Below are 19,892 nucleotides of genomic sequence, written 5' to 3'. Positions count from 1 at the left end.
TTACTGCACAGCACAGATCAAGGGCAGATTCCAGAGGAGAAAACATTCCAGGGTCAGATTCCTTGGCCCTCCCCACAGCTGGCTGTGAAGGCTGACATCTCCTCCTTCTCCCCCACTTTGGGTGGCAACACTCTCCCCACAGCTGCTTCCAGGCAGCCTGCTCCAGAGGTGCAGCTGTGTCCCTGTGCCCCAGAGGGACAGCTGACAGTTCGAATTTTGGTGGACTTGTAAAGAAATAAAGAGGGGCCATTTTGGAGAAGGCCATTTTACTTCGGGCGTTTTAATTACATTGCTGAGGCTGGAAAGCAATGCCTCGGGCAGGGAAGCACAGCCGTGAAAGTGGAAGGAGAGGGAAGTGGGGTGTGGTAGGAAAGCATATTCCTGCAGGCCTCCACTATGGAGGACCCTGGGTAGGTGGCGCAGAGCACGGCTGGCAGAAGGCGGGCCAAGCTAGTATAGCGTCTCGCGGGCGTGGGTGCGCAGGTGGCGCAGCAGGTGGGAGTTGCGGCTGAAGCTGCGGCCACATTGCGTGCAAGAGTAGGGCCTGGCGCCCGTGTGCACCAGCAGGTGTCGCAGCAGATTGCAGCTGCGGCTGAAGCTCTTGCCACACTCCATGCACTCCTGCGGGGGCTCGGCCTGCTCCTGCCCGGGCTCCGCATGGGTAGCCAGGTGCCGCCGCAGATGCGCGTTGCGCCGGAAGCTGCGACCGCACGTCTGACAGCTGTAGGGCCGCTCGCCCGTGTGGCTGCGGCGGTGGCGGGCCAGGTTGGAGCTATTGCGGAAACGGTGGCCGCAGGTGTCGCAGGCATGGGGCTTCTCCCCTGTGTGGATGCGCTGGTGGCGCGCCAGGTGGGCGCTCTGGCTGAAGCCCTCGCCGCACTCGCTGCAGCGGCAGGGCTTCTCGCCCGTGTGGCTGCGCTGGTGGCGGGCCAGATCCTGGGTCTGGCCGAAACTCTTCCCGCACTGGGTGCAGAGGTGGGGCCGAGGGCCACCGTGGGTCAGCAGGTGGCGGGCAAGGCTGGCCCGGCGCACGAAGCGCTTCCCACACTGCGGACAGGCGTAGGGCTTCTCGCCTGTGTGCACTCGTTGATGGCTGACCAGCTGCGAGCTCTGCGTGAAGCTGCGGCCGCAAGCCTGGCAGGAGAAGGGCCGCTCGCCCGTGTGCACCCTCCGGTGGGCCACCAGGTGCTCGCTGCGCCGGAAGGCCTTGCCGCAGTCGCTGCACACGAAGGGCCTCCGGTCGGAGTCTCGGCGGCGGCTGCTGGAGCCTTCGGAGGACCGGTGGTCCTTGTCCCTGGAGTGGATCCGCAGGTGGCGCTTAAGGCTGGAGCGGCGCTGGAAGGTCTGGCCGCAGTGGGAGCACAGGACTTCGGTCAGCGGCGGCGCTTCGGCCTTGCTCTCAGGAGCGCAGGGAGGCTTCTGGTCCTGGGCGTGCGCCAGCAGGTGCTGCACAAGGCTGGCGCGGCGCTGGAAGCCGCGGCCGCACTCGGCGCACAGGAAGGCCGGCTCGGAGGAGTGGGTCAGTAGGTGCTTGCTCAGGTGCGAGCTCTGGCGGAAGCGGTGGCCGCACAGGTGGCAGGCGTGAGGCCGCTCGTCCGTGTGAGTGCGCATGTGCAGCTTGAGAATGGAGCTGCGGCCGAAGCTCTTCCCGCAGCAAAGGCACAGAAAGGAGCGCCCGGCCGGGTGCGAGCGCAGCTGGTGCGCCTTCAGGCGAGACAGCTGCGGGAAGCTCACCCCGCAGTCCGCGCAGATGAACTGCGGCGCCGGATTGGGCTCGGAGACGCCCTCAGCCACTTTGACCTCCAAAATTTCACTGCCGCCAAGAAGGGACCCATCTCCACCAGGGCCACTCGCCGCAGCACCCCGTCCGAGCATCTGGACGCAAGGCTCTCCCGGCACCCCAGGACTATCTGTCTGAGACTCTGCTAAGATGGGAGTGGGCCAGGCAGGCCCTTTGGGCTCTTCTTGTTTAAATTCCTCCTTGTCTGGGGTTCTGCTTCCGAATCCTGGGAAACAAGAGAAAACAGAGACGGTCAGGCCTATTCCCGGGGTCCCTATCAATCACCAGAACCTGATTGGCCTGGAAGTGGAAAGAAACCCAGGATCCTGCAAAGTTGTAGGTGAAAGGCCAGGCACGGTGGTTCACGCCTGTAATTTCAGCACTTTGGGAGGCCGAGGTGGGTGGATCACTTGAAGTCAGGAGTGAGTTCGAGACCAGCCTGGCCAACATGGTGAAGCCCCGTCTCTACAAAAAAAAAAAAAAATTAGCTGGGTGTAGTGGCGTGCGCCTGTGGTCCCAGCCACTCGGGAGGCTGAGGCAGGAGAATCACTTGAACCCGGGAGGCGGAGGTTGCAGTGAGCCGAGATGGCGCCACTGCACTCCAGCCTAGGCGACAGAGCGAGACTCCGTCTCAAAACAAACAAACAAACAAGCAAGCAAACAAAAAAACCTGGTAGGTGGGTGGAGAGGATAGAGGTCAAACAAGGGTGCCTCTTTATTTGACCTCAAAACAAAAAGTGAGCTGGGCGTGGTGGCACACACCTGTAGTCCCAGCTACTCGGGAGGCTGAGGTGGGAGTATTACCTGAGCCCAGGAGGTCCCGGCTGCAGTGAGCCATGATTGTGCCACAGTCTGGGCGAGTAACATCCTGTTTCAAAAAACAAAAAGGCCAAAAAGTCAGGTAGGGTCTGGAACTTCAGGCAAAGAAGAGGTGTTGGCCGGTCACGGTGGCTCGCGCCTGTAATCCTAGTATTTTGGGAGGCGGAGGTGGGAGGATTGCTTGAGCCCGGGAGTTGAGACTAGCCTGGGCAACATAGCGAGGCTCCATCTCTTAAAAAAAAAGACAAGAAAAGAAAAAGAAAAGAAAGAGGCATCAGTGGTCACTACTCCAGGGAAGGGTTGCTTACCCAGGGGGTGTGCAGGCCACGCCTTATTCTCTGGCACATCCTCAAAGGTCAGGGACTCCTATATCAAGAGCAGAAACCCTTGGTGAGTGAGGAACATGCCTCAGGAACCTGTGGGGAATGAAACACTTCCCAGGACTGAATCAGGGAAGTTATGGATTTGCTAAAACGACAGTGGTAGGGAAGTTCCTGGGGCTTGAGAACACCTTGGGGTGCGGCCCAGCTCACCAGCACAGCTGCCAGCTCCTGATCTCGGGAACTCTCCTCTGGCCATGGTGAGGGGCCCCGGGGGCCTGACAGCATTGGGGAAGAGGGGAGGAAGCACTGTTAGAAGGCGGCCCTGCCTGCCATGTGGCTGCAAGGACATGCACCACATCATAGGGGCCCTGTGAAGACACCTTGGCGCTCTCCTGTTCCGGTCACCTGGGGAGGCCCCACTTCTCACCCCACCCCAGACATCCAGGCCCCTTCCCAACACCCAGTCCTTGGCCTCCTAGGGTACAGGCTCCTCACTGCTTTCTTGCCGGGCCTGGAATGTCTTCTGGGGCCCTGGGCTCAGTGGCTGCTTTGAACTTGGGGGAAGTCTCCACTGTCCCAGCTCAGCAGGCTTGCCAGGCCTTGGCTGGGGTGGGGGAGGCTCATCCGATGGGCCCAGCACTGAAGGTTCTTCTGCAGGCAATTCCTTCTTGGGGCTGTGGCTGGGGACCTGGGAAGCACACCCCTTTTCCTCCAAGGTGACGTCTGCACGGGGACAACTCTTGCCAGCATTACAACTAAAATCCTGTTCAAAACACATTCAAGTTAAGTGACTCCCGGGGTAGCAGCCTGTGTCCTTCTGACTCCGACGGGACATGGGACAGAAACGAGGTGGGAGTCAGACAGGGCAGGAGTTAAGAGGTGAAGAAGGAATGGTCAGGTAGGGGAAAGTGGAGTTTCCAGAGATTCTTCACTGAGGAGATCAAGTCCCCATCATCCGTATACTGCTCAGTCCACTGCCCCACCCTCTCACCAGTGGCCCAGCATGGCTGGGCTCCCGGTGGATGCCCTCCAGCAGCAGCACCACCTCCTCCCCGTCCCTGAGTGGCTGCCCCTGCAGGCGGCCCAGGAGGTGCGGAGGCAGCACACTCAGGAACTGCTCCAGCACCAGCAGCTCCAGGATCTGCTTCTTGGTGTGCAGAGCCGGCCGTAGCCAGTGCCCGCAGAGCTCCCGGAGCCGGCTCAGGGATGCCCGTGGCCCCATGTCCTCCTGATACTGGAAGCATCTGAACAGCTGGTGAGCCACCTCCGGCCTCAGCCTGGACTCTGGCCGCCTGGGGTCCTCTGGGCTGGCAGCCTCCTCCTCCTCCAACTTGACTTCCCCCAGCTGCTCCTGCTCCAGGGCAGCCAAGATTGATTCTTCAAGCATGCTTCACTGTGGGGATGCCTCCCTACAGCGGGCCCCACTCTCGGGTCTCTCTCCTCTCTTCCCACACCTGCGAAGGTGAACACCCTGGGTTAGGATCTGCTGCGAGGAAGCTGGCCCCACACCTAGGTCATCCATGTTAAAAGACACCCAATACGCAGACCCAGAGGAATAGTTTTACTCAATGGGTAATGGTTCATGAGGGCAGGACAGCCCCCGGTCTCAGGGTTACCAACAAAGCAAAGGCCAAAGAAAACTGACAGTTCTGTATTATCATCCCTCCTTAAAGCATTTAGAAATTTGCATCACTTGGCCGGGTGCAGTGGCTCACACCTGTAATCCCAGCACTTTGGGAGGCCGAGGCAGGCGGATCACAAGGTCAGAAGATCGAGACCATCCTGGCTAACACGGTGAAACCCTGTCTCTACTAAAAATACAAAACAATTAGCCGGGCTAATTTAGTCCCAGCTGCTGGGGAGGCTGAGGCAGGAGAATGGCGTGAACCCAGGAGGTGGAGCTTGCAGTGAACTGAGATCATACCACTGCACTCTGGCCTGAGCAACAGAGCTAGACTGTGTCTCAAAACAAAAAAAAAAGATCAGGCGTGGTGGTTCACGCCTGTAATCCCAGCACTTTGGGAGGCTGAGGCAGGCGGATCACGAGGTCAGGAGATCGACATCCTGGCTAACACGGTGAAACCCTGTCTCTACTAAAAATACAAAAAAAAATTAGCCGGGCCTGGTGCTGGGTGCCTGTAGTCCCAGCTACTCGGGAGGCTGAGGCAGGAGAATGGCGTGAACCAGGGAGGCGGAGCTTGTAGTGAGCTGAGATCCGGCCACTGCACTCCAGCCTGGGCGACAGAGTGAGACTCTGTCTCAAAAAAAAAAAAACAGAAATTTGCATCACTTTTCCCAAGTGATTAAAGTGACCATCCCTGAAAGAGAAACAACCTGGCCTTCCGTTGTTCCTGATGTAACCACTGGGAGCACGTGGCACCATCAAGATGGGATCCTGGCTAAAAATGTTTGTTTTTTACAGCTTTTTTTTTTTTTTTTGATATGGAGTCTTACTATATCACCCAGACTGGAGTGCAGTGGCATCTCAGCTCACTGCAGCCTCCACCTTCCAGGTTCGAGCGATTCTCATTCCTCAGCCTGGGTTTACAGTGCTGGGATTACAGGCCTGTGGCACCACACCCAGCTAATTTTTTACATTTTTAGTAGACACAAGGGTTTCACCATGTTGGCCAGGCTGGTCTTGAACTCCTGACCTCAATTGATCAGCCTGCCTCAGTCTCCCAAAGCGCTGGGATTAAGGTGTGAACCACTGCACCAAGCCTGTTTATTTAATTTTTAATTTAATTAAGTAATTTATTTACTTTTTTAAGACAAGGTGTCACTCTCTCACCCAGGTTGCAGTGCAGTGGCGCAATCACGGCTCACTGCAGCCTTGATCTCCTTGGCTCCAGTGATCCTCCTGCCTCAGCCTCCCGAGCAGCTGGGACTACAGGTGCATATCACCATGCTGGGCTAATTTTATTTATTTTTTGTTGAGATGAGGTCTCATTATGTTGCCCAGGCTGGTCTCAAAAGCCTGGGCTCAAGTGATCCACCTGCCTCAGCCTCTCAAAGTGTTGGGATTACAGGCGTGAGCCACTGTGCCTAGCCCAAAAATGCCTAATCTCAATCCAACCGGCCTTTATTTATTTATTTATTTGAGATGGAATTTCACTCTTATTGCCCAGGCTGTAGTGCAACGGCAAGATCTTGGCTCACTGCAACCTTCGCCTCCCGGGTTCCAGTGATTCTCGTCCCTCAGCTTCCCGAGTAGCTGGGATTACAGGCATGCGCCACCGCACCCCACTAATCTTGTATTTTCAGTAGAGACGGGGTTTCACCATGTTGGCCAGGTTGGTCTCGAACTCTTGACCTCAGGTGATCTGCCCACTTCGGTCTCCCAAAGTACTGGGATTACAGGCGTGAACCACCCTGCCCGGCCTAATTGTGGCCTTTAGATCCAACTTCCAATGTTTAGGGCCTTGCAGGGAATATGGAACAAGTCAGACCATCTCTCAAAGCAATTGGCCTGAGTTACTCAGTGTCATAAAAAGTAAGTGCCTGTAGGAGGCGCTATTGGAGAGTAGCCCAAAGAGGCCTCACAACCAAGTGGGTGAACCTAAATTGGATCCTCATTCATTTTTCTTTTTCTTTTCTTTTTTTTCTTTTTTGAGACGGAGTCTTGCTCTGTCGCCCAGGCTGGAGTGCAGTGGCCGGATGCCACCTCACTGCAAGCTCCGCCTCCCGGGTTCACGCCATTCTCCTGCCTCAGCCTCCCGAGTAGCTGGGACTACAGGTGCCCGCCACCTCGCCCGGCTAGTTTTTTGTATTTTTTAGTAGAGACGGGGTTTCACCGGGTTAGCCAGGATGATCTTGATCTCCTGACCTCGTGATCCACCCGTCTCGGCCTCCCAAAGTGCTGGGATTACAGGCTTGAGCCACCGCGCCCGGCCTGATTTTTCTTAAAGGCTTTAAAAGACATCCTGGGGCCAGTTGGAAAATTTTGAGTATGGTGGGAATGGATACTAGACGATAATAGTATGACTACCAATTTCTGAGATGAGAGTCTAGTCTTGCAATATATAGGAAATGGCTGCGTTCTTAGAAAACGCTGAAGAGTTTGGAGACGGGCCTGATGGCTCAGCCACATTTATGGACTGACAATGAGATACATATATTAATGTTCATTTCACTGCTCTTTCAAGTTCTCTGGATGTTTTCAAATTTTCAAAATAAAAGGTTAGAGGGGCTGCTCTCACGCCTGTTATCCCAGCACTTTGGGAGGCTGAGGCAGGAGGATCACTTGAGCCTCAGGAGTTCAAGGCCAGCTCTGGGCAACATGGTAAGACCCCCATCTCTAAAAAAATTAAAAATGTAGGGCCGGGTGCGGTGGCTCATACCTGTAATCTCAGCACTATGGTAGGCCGAGGCAGGCAGATCACAAGGTCAGGAGATTGAGACCATCCTGGCTAACATGGTGAAACCCCATCTCTACTAAAAATACAAAAAATTAGCTAGGGGTGGTGGTGGGTGCCTGTAGTCCCAGCTACTCAGGAGGATGAGGCAGAAGAGTGGCATGAACCCAGAAGGTGGAGCTTGCAGTGCACCGAGATCATGCCACTGCACTCCAGCCTAGGCAACACAGCAAGACTCCCTCTCAAAAAAAAAAAAAAAAAAAATTAAAAATTTAGCCAGTTACCAGGCACGGTGGCTCATGCCTGTAATCCCAGCACTTTGGGAGGCTGAGGAGGGTGGATCACGAGGTCAGGAGATTGAGATCATTCTGGTTAACACAGTGAAACCCCATCTCTACTAAAAATACAAAAAATTAGCCAGGTGCGGTGATGGGTGCCTGTGGTCCCAGCTACTCGGGAGGCTGAGGCAGGAGAATGGTGTGAATCCAGGAGATGGAGCTTGCAGTGAGCAGAGATCGCGCCACTGCACCACAGCCTGGGTGACAGAACCAGACTCCGTCTCAAAAAAAAAAATTTTAACCAGTCATGGTTGTGTATACCTGTGGTCCTAGCTACTTGGAAGGCTGAGGTGGGAAGATTGCTTGATCTCAAGAGGTTGAGGCTGCGGTGAGTGAGCTGTGACTGCAACACTGTACTCCAGCCTAGGCGACAGTGCGAGCCCCTGTCTCAAAAAATAAAAAATGTGGCCGGGCGCGGTGGCTCAAGCCTGTAATCCCAGCACTTTGGGAGGCCGAGACGGGCGGATCACAAGGTCAGGAGATCGAGACCATCCTGGCTAACACTGTGAAACCCCGTCTCTACTAAAAATACAAAAACTAGCCGGGCGAGGTGGCGGGCTCCTGTAGTCCCAGCTACTCGGGAGGCTGAGGCAGGAGAATGGCGTAAACCCGAGAGGCGGAGCTTGCAGTGAGCTGAGATCCGGCCACTGCACTCCAGTCCGGGCGACAGAGCGAGACTCCGCCTCAAAAAAAAAAAAAAAACAAAAAAAATAAAAATAAAAAATGTAAAATAAGTCATTTATAGCCACCAGGGGGCACTGAAAACCTCCCCCAACTTCCTCCCAAGTCTAGGACTGTGGGGCTTCTCCTTCCTGGTCTGGTAGCCCATTGCCAGCCACAGTGGACTCAGTTCAGTCCTGCTCAACTAATTGAGGCTGGATGACTTAAGCTTTTCTGAGCAGAGCAGGCTCATATTTTTGTTAGATCTCTGAGGCATTTCACATTTTATTTCAGACAGGGGTCATTTTATATAGACATGGAAACCCAGGCTCCTGCCCTCTGCTTTCTGCCCTTCCTGTTCTCTAGCCTCAGGGCTACACAAGTGAACCTCTCCTAGAGCCTCCCACTCTCCACTCCCAGTTGGCACTCCAGGTAGGGGGATGTGAAGAAAGCCTGAAGCACCACTCCCCCCACCTGAGTGGCACAGGGCACTGTCCAGCACGTAGTGGCTGGCACACAGTAGCTTTCCATGAGCACGAGCTATTACTGTTCTCATTGCTGCTGATTACAACACCAGGCACCGCAGCAGTGACTCATAGTTCTGTTGGACCCATCACCCATTCTACAGCCGAGGACACTAAGGCTCAGCAAAAAGGTAACCCAGTGGCCGGGTGCAGTGACTCAGGCCTGTAATCCCAGCACTGTGGGTGGCCGAAGTGGGTGGATCACCTGAGGTCAGGAGTTCGAGACCAGCCTGACCAATGTGGTGAACCCTTGTCTCTGCTAACATTACAAAAATTAGCCGGATGTGGTGGCGGGTGCCTGTAGTCCCAGCTACTCAGGAGGCTGAGAGAGGAGAATTGCTTGAACCTGGGAGGCGGAGGTTGCAGTGAGCCGAGATCGCGCCACTGCACTCCAGCATGGGCGACAGAATGAGACTCCATCTGAAAAAAAAAAAAAAAAAATTATCCGGGCATGGTGGCATGCATCTGTGGTCCCAGCTGCTCGGGAGACTGAGGCAGGAGAATCGCTTGAACCCCGGGGCGGGGGCAGAGGTTGCAGTGAGCTGAGATTGCACCACTACACTCCAGCCTGGGCAACAGAATGAGACTCTGTCTCAAAAAAAAAAAAAAGGTAACCCAGCCTTGGGCAGCTTCTCCCTGGTGACGATGGCCTAGTTGAGAGTCTTGGACAGTTCGGTGTACCCACTTAATATGAGCCTGAGGGTTCTCTGAACCTCCTTCTCAGGTGGGGTGTGCGTTGTGGTACAGAATGGGGGATTTTAAGCTTAGCTGCTGAGAAGGAGGGGGAGGTGATGCTAGAACATGACCCATCTCTCCCAACCTCCCCGCAACACACAGTATCTTCCAAGCCCCTCACCCCCACCCCGTCTCCCCTCCATCTCCCAACCTCAGCTACCTGGGGAAGGACTCCGACAAAATGGAATGGGAAGTTCCCTGCCCCCGTCCCATCCCATCCCATCCAGGTGTTGAGATGCTTCCTAGCGTTAACCCTTAAGCTCCCAGTTTGGGAGCTGGATGGGGACAGGGTGGGGCCAGATAAATGAAGACAAAGTGAGAAATCCAGATTTCAACCCCTGCATGTGTGAGAGTGTAACCACCCCCGAGCCAGAACTAGGCTTTCCTGCTCTCTCCACTCCAGGCAGCCCCCATCCCCCCAACCCGTCTCTCCCCACTAGGGCAATGCAGTGCCTCAATCACAGATGAATGTATTTCTCTGCCTGGCCTGGGAGTAGGAGCTGTGACTAGTTCAATGAGTGTTCATCCAGCACTTGAAGTTACTTCAATGTCTATTAGCAGAAATTGGGAAATAGCAATGATTCTGGCCATCTCAAAGGAAAGCACGTAACAACGTTAGGGCAGAAAAGGTCTGTGATGAATGATCAGAAAAATGATGTTGTGAGGCTGGATGCGGTGGCTCATGCCTATAATCCCAGCATTTTGGGTGACTGAGGCAGAAGGATCACTTGAACCCGGGAGGTCAAAGCTGCAGTGAGACATGTTCGCGCCACTGCACACCAGCCTGGACAAAAGGGGAAGACCCTGTCTCAAAAAAAAAAAAAAAGAAAAAAAGAAAAAAGAAAAAAGAAAAAAAGAAAGAAAAGAAAGGAAAAAAAAAAAGAAAAAGAAAAGTGAGGGGGAGGGGAGAGAAAATGGGATTGTGTTTCACTGGTTTTTATTAGCATGCACAAAATAACAAGAAAACCAATCACTGCTCATCCACTGCCCTGCAGGAGAAGTAGGCAGGTACTGAGTGTCCAGCGATTAGGCTGATTTCATCCCGGTCCAGCCCATGCACTAAACAATCATTTCTCCCTTTGCCAAGGGCAAAGTTGCACTTGGTGACATGCTCAGGGTCATACCAGCTGGAGCCAAGATTTGCTTTAGGCTGAGAACATAGGTCTAGAACACAGTGCCAAAGCTCTGAAACGGAAAAGGAACTGATCTCCACCTGCTCTGTGCCATTTTCCTAGCCTTAACTGAAATACCACAGCATGAAACAGAAAAAAAATAAGAGGATTCCAAATTTCAGCCCTCAGGCCGAGTCACACAGGGAGGCCGGAATCTCCAGGTGAGGTCTCTCCAAAAGGTTTCAAAGAGGTGGAATTCGAGACAAGTTGGCTTCAGAGAATTTCTCCCTCCCCCCAAATCTCCAGGACAAAAGCTCTGTTAATATGCACCTCTGTTGGGGGTGGGCTGGGTAGGGAAGCAGGCGGAGGCTCTACAGCCACCATCCAACATTTGACCAGCTTAATTTGGAGCCCAGGGTGGAGGTGCTGCCATGAGACCCATCCAGGTCATCTGAGAGCCCAGAGTTGGGGAAGGAGGCAAAGGTGGGGTCCGCGGCCGGGAACACCCCCTTTCTCCCTGGACACAGCTGGCAGCTGCCTGATTTGTTGTTTGTTGGTGGGCTTCCCTCCGTGTGCTGAGCTTAGTGGACAAGGCCCATCAGTCCACCTGGGAGCATATGAAGTCGGCCTTCTTCAGTGTCACAGGAAGTTCTGCGATCTCCCTCCTCCCCAACGCCCCCATCGCGACAGGTCCACCAAGCTGGCTGGCACAAGGCTCCCCAGCAGACCCTCTACATCCTCCCAAGGCTCTTCCAGCCCCCACCCCAGCACCAAGGCCTGGAGCCTCCCCTGCGCTCTCCAAGCTGCTGTGAACTCCTAGCACCCGTTCTGGCAGCCCGCACCCCGGCCTCCCTCCAACTCACCACTCGGAGTCCCCACTACACAGGCAGAGATGCTGGGGGCGTTCTCTGAGGACTCCAGGGCCAAAGCCAGCCTCCGCCAGCCTGGGGAAGGGCTCTGGGAAAATGGAACAGGAAGTTCCTTGCCCCAGTCCCATCCCATCCAGGTGATGAGGGGCTTCCTAGAGTTAACCCTTAAGCTCCCAGTTTGGGAGCGGGATGGGAAGAGGGCGGGGCCAGGGACATGAAGACAAAGTGAGAAATCCAGATTTCAATCCCAGCATGTGTGAGAGTGTAACCATCCCCCAAGCCAGAACTACCACCTCCCAAATGAAGACTGGCCTGGTGCCCCTTGCAGGTCTGCCCATCTTTCTTTTGGGCCAAGAGCTGCCATTTTTAAATGCCCACAGTGTGTTGGTTTCTTTGCTAGGCTTTTCATTCACGTGACTACTCTTTGCAATGGCCTCCTGTGTGCCAGGCACTGTTACAAAGCAGGGGCTAAGGACACAGAGAGAAACTGGAAGAATAAGGCCCTACTCTCAGGGGCTTACATTTTAGGGCAAAGGTGCAGCGACAGTGCCAGGAAAAAATGGAACAGGAGGATGTGATGGGGCAGAGGCTGCTCCATCTACACGGTCACCTAAAGTCCTCCCGAGTCCTGCCAGGTGGTTTTGTCCCAACTTTACCGATGACGAAGCAAGGGCTCCCCGGGCGGGAAGTGACCTCACCAACAGCGTTTGGGCCCAAACCAATTCCTTCCCTGTGCTTAAGGTGCCTTCTTGGGTTCTGCCCTTGGCTGCAGCTGGTGCCTTCCTGAGCGTTCAGAGCCCCCGGGGAGTCAGGACCACCTCTCAGGTGTTGGCCGTTTCCCCGGCCAAGACCCCTCGGTCCGTTGGGGCCTGGACCCGCCTGACTGGCTCATCTGCCGGGTCTTTGTTTTCCTGCACTTAACATCTGAGTTCATCCTGTTCTTATTCCAGTTGTCTAGTGCTCCCTGCGCACGACGGTCTTTCTCCTTGGTGTGCTCTGCATTCCCCGCGTCCAGCGCCTCGCGCTTCCAGTCGCGGGCTCCTCCCACACCATATTTTGTCCAGAGGCCGGGCTAGAAAAACCCGCCCCCAGGAAAGTGGGCCCGAAGGCCAAGGGGCGGGGCGGGACAGGATTCTGTAGGGCCGGAGGGGGCGTGTCCGGGGCGGGGTGGGGTGCTGTAGCGCCGGAGCGGGTGTGGCCTTGGCGGGACCAGGCAACCACTAGAGGCTCGGAAGCGAGAGGCGTGGAGACTCACTCATCACACCTGGTTAATTTTTTTTTTTTTTTGTATTTTTTGTAGAGATGGGGTTTCATCATGTTGGCCAGGCTAGTCTTGAACTCCTGACCTCAGGTAATCCACCTGCCTTGGCCTCCCAAAGTGCTAGGATTACAGGCATGAGCCACCGAACTCAGCCTCTTTGATCAACTGGGGTCAGGAGTTCAAGACTAGCCTGGACAACATGGTGAAAGCCCATCTCTACTAAAAATTTTTGTTTCTTTTTTTTTTTTTTTTTTTTTTTTTTTGAGACGGAGTCTCGCTCTGTCGCCCGGGCTGGAGTGCAGTGGCCGGATCTCAGCTCACTGCAAGCTCCGCCTCCCGGGTTCACGCCATTCTCCTGCCTCAGTCTCCCGAGTAGCTGGGACTACAGGCGCCCGCCACCTCGCCCGGCTAGTTTTTTGTATTTTTTTAGTAGAGACGGGGTTTCACAGTGTTAGCGAGGATGGTCTCGATCTCCTGACCTCGTGATCCGCCCGTCTCGGCCTCTCAAAGTGCTGGGATTACAGGCTTGAGCCACCGCGCCCGGCCTGTTTCTTTTAAAATTGTAATTCTCCCAATTCCACTTATTTTATTTTATTAGAGATAAGGTCTTGCTATATCTCCCAGGCTGGACTCAGACTCCTGGGTTCAAGTGATCCTCCCACCTTGGTCTACCAAGGAGCTGGGACTACAGCTGGCACTCCATGCCATCGAGCGTTCTTTCCCTCTCGTTGCTGAATGATTTTCCTCATTACATCAGTTATTCATTCTACCATGGGTAGACAGTGGGCAGTTTTCAGTTTGGGGCTATCTGTAGTTGTTCTCATATGTCTCTGGTGACCATATATGGGACAGCAGTCTGAAATAGGTGAAGAGCAGAGTGGGAGGTTTTATCTTTGGGAGGTAAGGACTGCATGTGTGTACTTCGAGTTCTGAGGCCACCGAGGGAGCCTCAGGGACTGGCCTGCTCTCACTGCCCGGGCATTGGGGACAAGGCCAAGACAAGCAGGACCCCGTACATGTTTCCTCGAATGGCTTATGGTCGCTTCAGAAAGATGCTGGGTGTTTGTTGACGTTCGGGCTGCCAGGGACATCGAATCTGGTCGTCCGCCAGGGTGTGCAGAGGGAGTGGCGCTTTTCAGGTGTAGGAACAGCTCTGGAAATAAACGAGGGATGGAAAAAGGAGACAGACTGAGCTTCCAGCCCTAGGCCCTCCACAGCCCTGCTGCATGTGTCCTTGGCGAAGTCACTTTTCATTTGAAAACCATCACTGCCTCGTCTATAATGCATGAACGATGATCCCACCCGCCAGATGAATTGCAGGAGAGGGCTGCAGAAGAGACGGTTTGCAAAGACACTGAGACCTTAAAGATAATAAACGTTTATGAATCCGTACCTGAAACTAGGGGGCGCTAAAGAGAGTGTGGTCCCTACAGGCCTGGGGTGAAGTGTGCGGAGTGGGAGGGGGAACCTTTGGAGTAGTGTCCTCCAAGAGAAGTGTGGTGCCACCCACAGCCGCAATTTTAAATTTTCTGGTAGCCACCATTAAAGAGGTAAAAGGAAACAGGTGCGATTAATTTTTTTTTTTTTTTTTTTTTTTTTTTTTGAGACGGAGTTTCGCTCTTGTTGCCCAGGCTGGAGTGCGATGGCCCGATCTCGGCTCACCACAACCTCCACCTCCTGGGTTCAAACAATTCTCCTGCCTCAGCCTTCCAAGTAGCTGGGATTACAGGCATGCACCACCACATCCGACTAATTTTGTATTTTTAGTGGAGACGGGGTTTCTCCATGTAGGTCAGGCTGGTCGCGAACTCCCAACCTCAGTTGATCCGCCTGCCCCGGCCTCCCAAAGTGCCGGGATTACAGGCCTGAGCCACCGCGCCCAGCCAGCGATTATTTTATTATTATTATTATTTTTTTTTTTTTTGAGACGGAGTCTCCCTCTGTCGCCCAGGCTGGAGTGCAGTGGCCGGATCTCAGCTCACTACAAGCTCCGCCTCCCGGGTTTACGCCATTCTCCTGCCTCAGCCTCCCGAGTAGCTGGGACTACAGGCGCCCGCCACCTCACCCGGCTAGTTTTTTGTATTTTTCAGTAGAGACGGGGTTTCACCGTGTTAACCAGGATGCTCTCGATCTCCTGACCTCGTAATCCGCCCGTCTCGGCCTCCCAAAGTGCTGGGATTACAGGCTTGAGCCACCGCACCTGGCCACGATTACTTTTTTTTTTTTTTTTTTCTTTTTTTTTTTTGAGACGGAGTCTCGCTCTGTCACCCAGGCTGGAGTGCTGTGGCCGGATCTCAGCTCACTGCAAGCTCCGCCTCCCGGGTTCACGCCATTCTCCTGTCTCAGCCTCCCGGGTAGCTGGGACTACAGGCGCCGCCACGTCGCCCGGCTAGTTTTTTGTAGTTTTTAGTAGAGACGGGGTTTCACCGTGTTAGCCAGGATGGTCTCGATCTCCTGACCTCGTGATCCGCCCGTCTCGGCCTCCCAAAGTGCTGGGATGACAGGCTTGAGCCACCGTGCCCGGCCTGATTAATTTTAATAATACGATTTAGTTAAGTCGTTATATCCAAAATGTTATTATTTCAACAAACACAGAAAATTGTTAATAACTTGCCGCACATTCTTTTATCTCACAGAAGTCTTCAAAATCCAGTGTGCATTTTACAGTGAGAGCACGTCTGAGCTCCGCCTCGCCCCATTTAAAGCACTCAATAGCCATCTGTGGCTTTGGGGCGGTTCTGGGACCTCAGAGTTGTGGTGTTTCCTGCAGGGAAAGAATATTGTGGCTGCTGGAGGGCGGAGGAAGAATAACAATAGGCGAAGTGCAGGGCACTGGGGTCTCTTAGGGCCTCGCCTTTCCCGTGGAGAACACAGCTGCTTGCTGAAATAATTAGGAGTCCAAAACCTCTGCAGGGAAGAAGGGGAGATGGGAAATGAGGAAGGAGCCCTGGGGGACACCCGGGAAGGGAGAAAATGAGCTGGGGCAGCTTGATTTGCAGCAAATTTATGATTTTAAAGGCCCGGCAAGGTCGGGCACGGTGGCTCACTCTTGTAATCCCAGCACTTTGAGAGGCCAAGGCAGGCAGATGACCTGAGGCCAGGAGTTCAAGACCAGCCTGGCCAACATGGTGAAAACCCTGTCTCTATTAAAAATACAAAAGTAGGCCGGGCGCGGTGGCTCAAGCCTGTAATCCCAGCACTTTGGGAGGCCGAGACGGGCGGATCACGAGGTCAGGAGATCGAGACCATCCTGGCTAATACGCTGAAACCCCGTCTCTACTAAAAAATACAAAAAAACTAGCCGGGCGACGAGGCGGGCGCCTGTAGTCCCAGCTACTCGGGAGGCTGAGACAGGAGAATGGCGTGAACCCGGGAGGCGGAGCTTGCAGTGAGCTGAGAGCCGGCCACAGCACTCCAGCCTGGGCGGCAGAGCAAGACTCCGTCTCAAAAAAAAAAAAAAAAAAAAAAAAAAAAAAAAAAATACAAAAGTAGCTGGGCATGGTGGCGGGTGCCTGTACTCACAGCTACTCGAGAGGCTGAGGCAGGAGAATTGCTTGAACCCAGGAGGCAGAGATAGCAGTGAGCTGAGATGGCACCACTGCACTCCAGCCTGGTGACAGAGCGAGACTCCGTCTCAAAAAAAAAAAAAAAAAAAAAAAAAGACCTGCCCAGAAGGTAGGTCACTCCCAGTTTCCCAGTCAGCAGAATTTTTGTTGATTTGGGATTTGGGAGGGTGAGCACTTAGAACCACAGTCCAGGCCAGTGCAGTGGCTCACACCTCTAATCCCAGCACTTTGGGAGGCTGAGGTTGAAAGATCACTTGAGCCTAGGAGTTTGAGACCAGCCTGGGCAACATAGTGAGATCTCTACAAATTTTTTAAAATTAGCTGGACATGGTGGTACATGCCTGTAGTCCCAGCTACTTAGGAGGCTGAGGCAGGATGATCACTTGAGCACAGGTGGTTGAGGCTGCAGTGAGCCATGATCACACCACTGCACTCCAGTCTGGATGACAGAGCCAGACCCTGTCTCAAACACACACACACACACAGAACCACGTTCCAGCTGCAAAGACTGCACAGCGCTGGGAAAATATTTTGGTCTTTGTACAGGCCACAAAAAAAGAGAGCGAGAGGGTTGAACCTACCTCCACCGTTTGTCCTGGGGGTGGTCCCAGCATGGCTTGTTCAGGACCATCTTGGCCCTGCTCTGAGACCCCTGTAAGGAGTGAGGCCCTTCTAACTGGTTAAGCACCTTAGTTTTCTTACTGCAAGGTAGTGCCAAAGCATATGATTCTGAATAACTCCCAGCATAAGCTGGGTGCAATGGCTCACATCTGTAGTCCCAGTTCCGTGAGAGGCTGAGCCATTGGCTCACTTGAGCCCAGAAGTGGGAGTCCAGACTGAGCAAATATCAAGACTCTGTTTCTAAGAAGAAAAAACAAGCAGACACACAACATAAAATATTTGCATGTCAGTTCCTTCTCAAAGGACCTTGAACTTTCTGTTTTGTGATTCTCTCTGAAAGCTCTATTGCCAGTAGCAATCTTCAAGGTGACTGCTTAAAGAGTGGCAGTACATCCCTCTCTAGTATTTACATATTATTGATTCCAGCAAGACCTGCAGAGAGTTCCCTGTTTGGGGCAATCCCCTTTGCGAGTGTAGAATTGTGTACTGCAGGGAAAGCCAGGGCACTGGGCACCCCTGAGACATAATAGAGTTTCCACAGAGCCAAATGCTTGTAGGATGCTCATTGGGCAATTCTGTTATTACTTAGAAATATATTATTAAGAAGGAAGTAGGGCTGGGTACAGTGGCCCACACCTGTAATCCCAGGACTCTGAGAGGCGGGAAAATCGCTTGAGCCCAGGAGTTTGAGACCAACCTGGGCAACACAGTGAGACCTTGTCACTACAAAAATTTTTGAAAAATTAGCTGGGTGTCTGGGCATGGTGGCTCACGCCTGTAATCCCAGTACTTTGGGAGGCTGAGGCGGGTGGATCACCTAAGGTCAGGAGTTCGAGACCAGCCTGGCCAACCTGGTGAAACCCCATCTCTACTAAAAACAGAAAAATGCCGGGCACGGTGGCTCAAGCCTGTAATCCCAGCACTTTGGGAGGCCGAGACGGGCGGATCACGAGGTCAGGAGATCGAGACCATCCTGGTTAACACGGTGAAACCCCGTCTCTACTAAAAAATGCGAAAAACTAGCCGGGCGAGGTGGCGGGCGCCTGTAGTCCCAGCTACTCGGGAGACTGAGGGAGGAGAATGGCGTAAACCCGTAAGGCGGAGCTTGCAGTGAGCTGAGATCCGGCCACTGCACTCCAGCCTGGGCGACAGAGCCAGACTCCATCTCAAAAAAAAAAAAAAAAAAAAAAAGATATATGTCACCCATACAGAGGGGGCAAGTCCCAGGTAGACCATATAGTATAGTCCCATTTTTGAAACAAAACCAAACACCCGAGGCAGGGGAGTGTGAGGCCGACCCTCGGCCGGGGAGGCTGGACCCGGGCTCCCTGGCGGGGGTTGGCACCTCATGGATCGGGATCCCAACCCCGGAGGTTGGACTCTTCCTTCTTAAGACACCCCGGTCCCAGGCATGGAGGAGGCCTCGGCGCTCCCCCATGGAGACCCTCGACCAGGCAGCCTCAGTTTCCCCACGGGCGGAAGCCGACTCGAGGCTGGGGTGCCCTCGCCGCGTGCTCCTAGCGGCGATTGCCCCCGCGCCCCGGGCGGGACAGCTGGGGCTCCGCGAGAAGGCCCAGCAAGCCGGAAGTTGCAATGGCGCAGCCGGACGGAAAACGCGGGGACACCGGCCAGGGTCGGCCGCGTTAGGGTGACCCTCCCCGCTCAGTAGAGCTGCTGATCCGGGACGCGGCACAGAGCGCGCAGGTGAGGGCGGCGGGGAGGGGAGGGGGCGGGGCCACGGGGATGCGGCCAATCAGCGACGTCTCCCGTGGGCGGGGGGGGCCGTTGCTTGGGCGACTTGCTCCAGCGTCTGTGTTCAGTGAACTGAGCAGCTGGGCGGTGCGGACCAGCTGGGCGGTGCCGACAGGTGCACTTGGGGCTCCTGGGCCTCCTGCGGCCGCGTCGGTTTCGGGGACCAGGTAGCCTCCCCACCTCCGGAGGCTCTCACGCCCTGGTGTCCGGTGGCCCTGGGAATTCTCTTCTTTTAAAAATGTGTATTCCCTGGGTCCTGTCTAACACTTCTGCTGGATTCTTTTTCTCCTCTTTTAGAGTTTAATATTTACTCTGCTCTTTTTTGTTGTTTGTTTATTTGAGACGGAGTCTCGCACTGTCGCCCGGGCTGGACGCGATCTCGGCTCACTGCAACCTCCGCCTCCCAGGTTCAAGCGATTCTCCTGCCTCAGCCTCCCAAGTAGCTGGGATTACAGGCGCCCACCACCACGCCCGGCTAATTTTTGTATTTTTAGTAGAGATTGCATTTCTCTATGTTGGCCAGGCTGGTCTCAATCTCCTGACCTCGTGATCCGCCCGCCTCGGCTTCCCACAGTGCTGGGATTACTGGTGTGAGTCACCGCGCCAGGCCTGCTCTGCTCTTTATTATTCTCATTTTTCTTTATCTTGCTCAGTTCCCTTTTCTCCTATGGTCGTCTCCTTCTTTCCTTCCTTCCAAAGGCAATCTACATCTCCCTGTCTCCAACCTGGCTTGGCCATTTTAATTTGTACCTATTATTTTTTTCTTACTTCAGAGGGGTCTTTTTCCCTTATTTTTTATTATTCTTTTTTTTTTTTTTTTTTTTTTTTTTTGAGACGGAGTCTCGCTCCATCGCCCAGGCTGGAGTGCAGTGGCCAGATCTCAGCTCACTGCAAGCTCCGCCTCCCGGGTTCCCGCCATTCTCCTGCCTCAGACTCCGGAGTAGCTGGGACTACAGGCGCCCGCCACCTCGCCCGGCTAGTTTTTTTGTATTTTTTAGTAGAGACAGGGTTTCACTGTGTTAGCCAGGATGGTCTCGATCTCCCGACCTCGTGATCCGCCCCTTTCGGCCTCCCAAAGTGCTGAGATTACAGGCTTGAGCCACCGCGCCCGGCCTTTTTTTTTATTATTCTTTAAGTCTTGACTTAACTGTCAGGTAAATATCTGAGAGTAGATCAT

General features: G+C 54.1%; 1 protein-coding gene across 6 annotated transcripts; it reads right to left on the bottom strand.

Annotated features, from left to right (window-relative positions):
- Window positions 1-253: 253 nt before the first annotated feature.
- On the bottom strand, window positions 254-11,638 carry ZSCAN10 (zinc finger and SCAN domain containing 10). Of its 6 annotated transcripts, XM_030925195.1 has the most exons (6): window positions 11,510-11,638; window positions 3,914-4,376; window positions 3,418-3,685; window positions 3,133-3,197; window positions 2,908-2,965; window positions 254-2,006 (listed from the first exon to the last, which is right to left on the bottom strand). In XM_030925195.1, the coding sequence occupies exons 2-6, from the start codon at window positions 4,307-4,309 to the stop codon at window positions 451-453; spliced, it is 2,343 nt and encodes a 780-aa protein (XP_030781055.1). In that variant the 5' UTR covers window positions 4,310-4,376; window positions 11,510-11,638; the 3' UTR covers window positions 254-450. The 6 variants fall into 6 exon arrangements, with proteins under 6 accessions (XP_030781055.1, XP_010374374.2, XP_030781057.1 ...); XM_010376072.2 differs by lacking the exon at window positions 3,418-3,685 and having other exon boundaries at window positions 11,510-11,616; XM_030925197.1 differs by lacking the exon at window positions 3,418-3,685 and having other exon boundaries at window positions 4,049-4,376; window positions 11,510-11,615.
- Between the last annotated feature and the right edge of the window lie 8,254 nt (window positions 11,639-19,892).

This window comes from Rhinopithecus roxellana, chromosome 20 (assembly GCF_007565055.1).
Source record: "Rhinopithecus roxellana isolate Shanxi Qingling chromosome 20, ASM756505v1, whole genome shotgun sequence".
Classification (NCBI taxonomy): domain Eukaryota; kingdom Metazoa; phylum Chordata; class Mammalia; order Primates; family Cercopithecidae; genus Rhinopithecus; species Rhinopithecus roxellana.
The sequence above is the reverse complement of the archived record's forward strand: the minus strand, read 5'-3'. Positions and strand labels throughout refer to the sequence as shown.

Bases quoted from the DNA above. Each gene is read 5' to 3' on its own strand.
- ZSCAN10 (XM_030925195.1), bottom strand. From the start codon at position 4,309: ATGCTTGAAGAATCAATCTTGGCTGCCCTGGAGCAGGAGCAGCTGGGG. The intron at 3,198-3,417 runs GTGAGGAGCCTG...CAATGCTGTCAG, and splicing joins CCAGGCCCGGCAAGAAAGCA to GCCCCCGGGGCCCCTCACCA. The intron at 2,966-3,132 runs GTGAGCTGGGCC...CTCTTGATATAG, and splicing joins AGGAGCTGGCAGCTGTGCTG to GAGTCCCTGACCTTTGAGGA.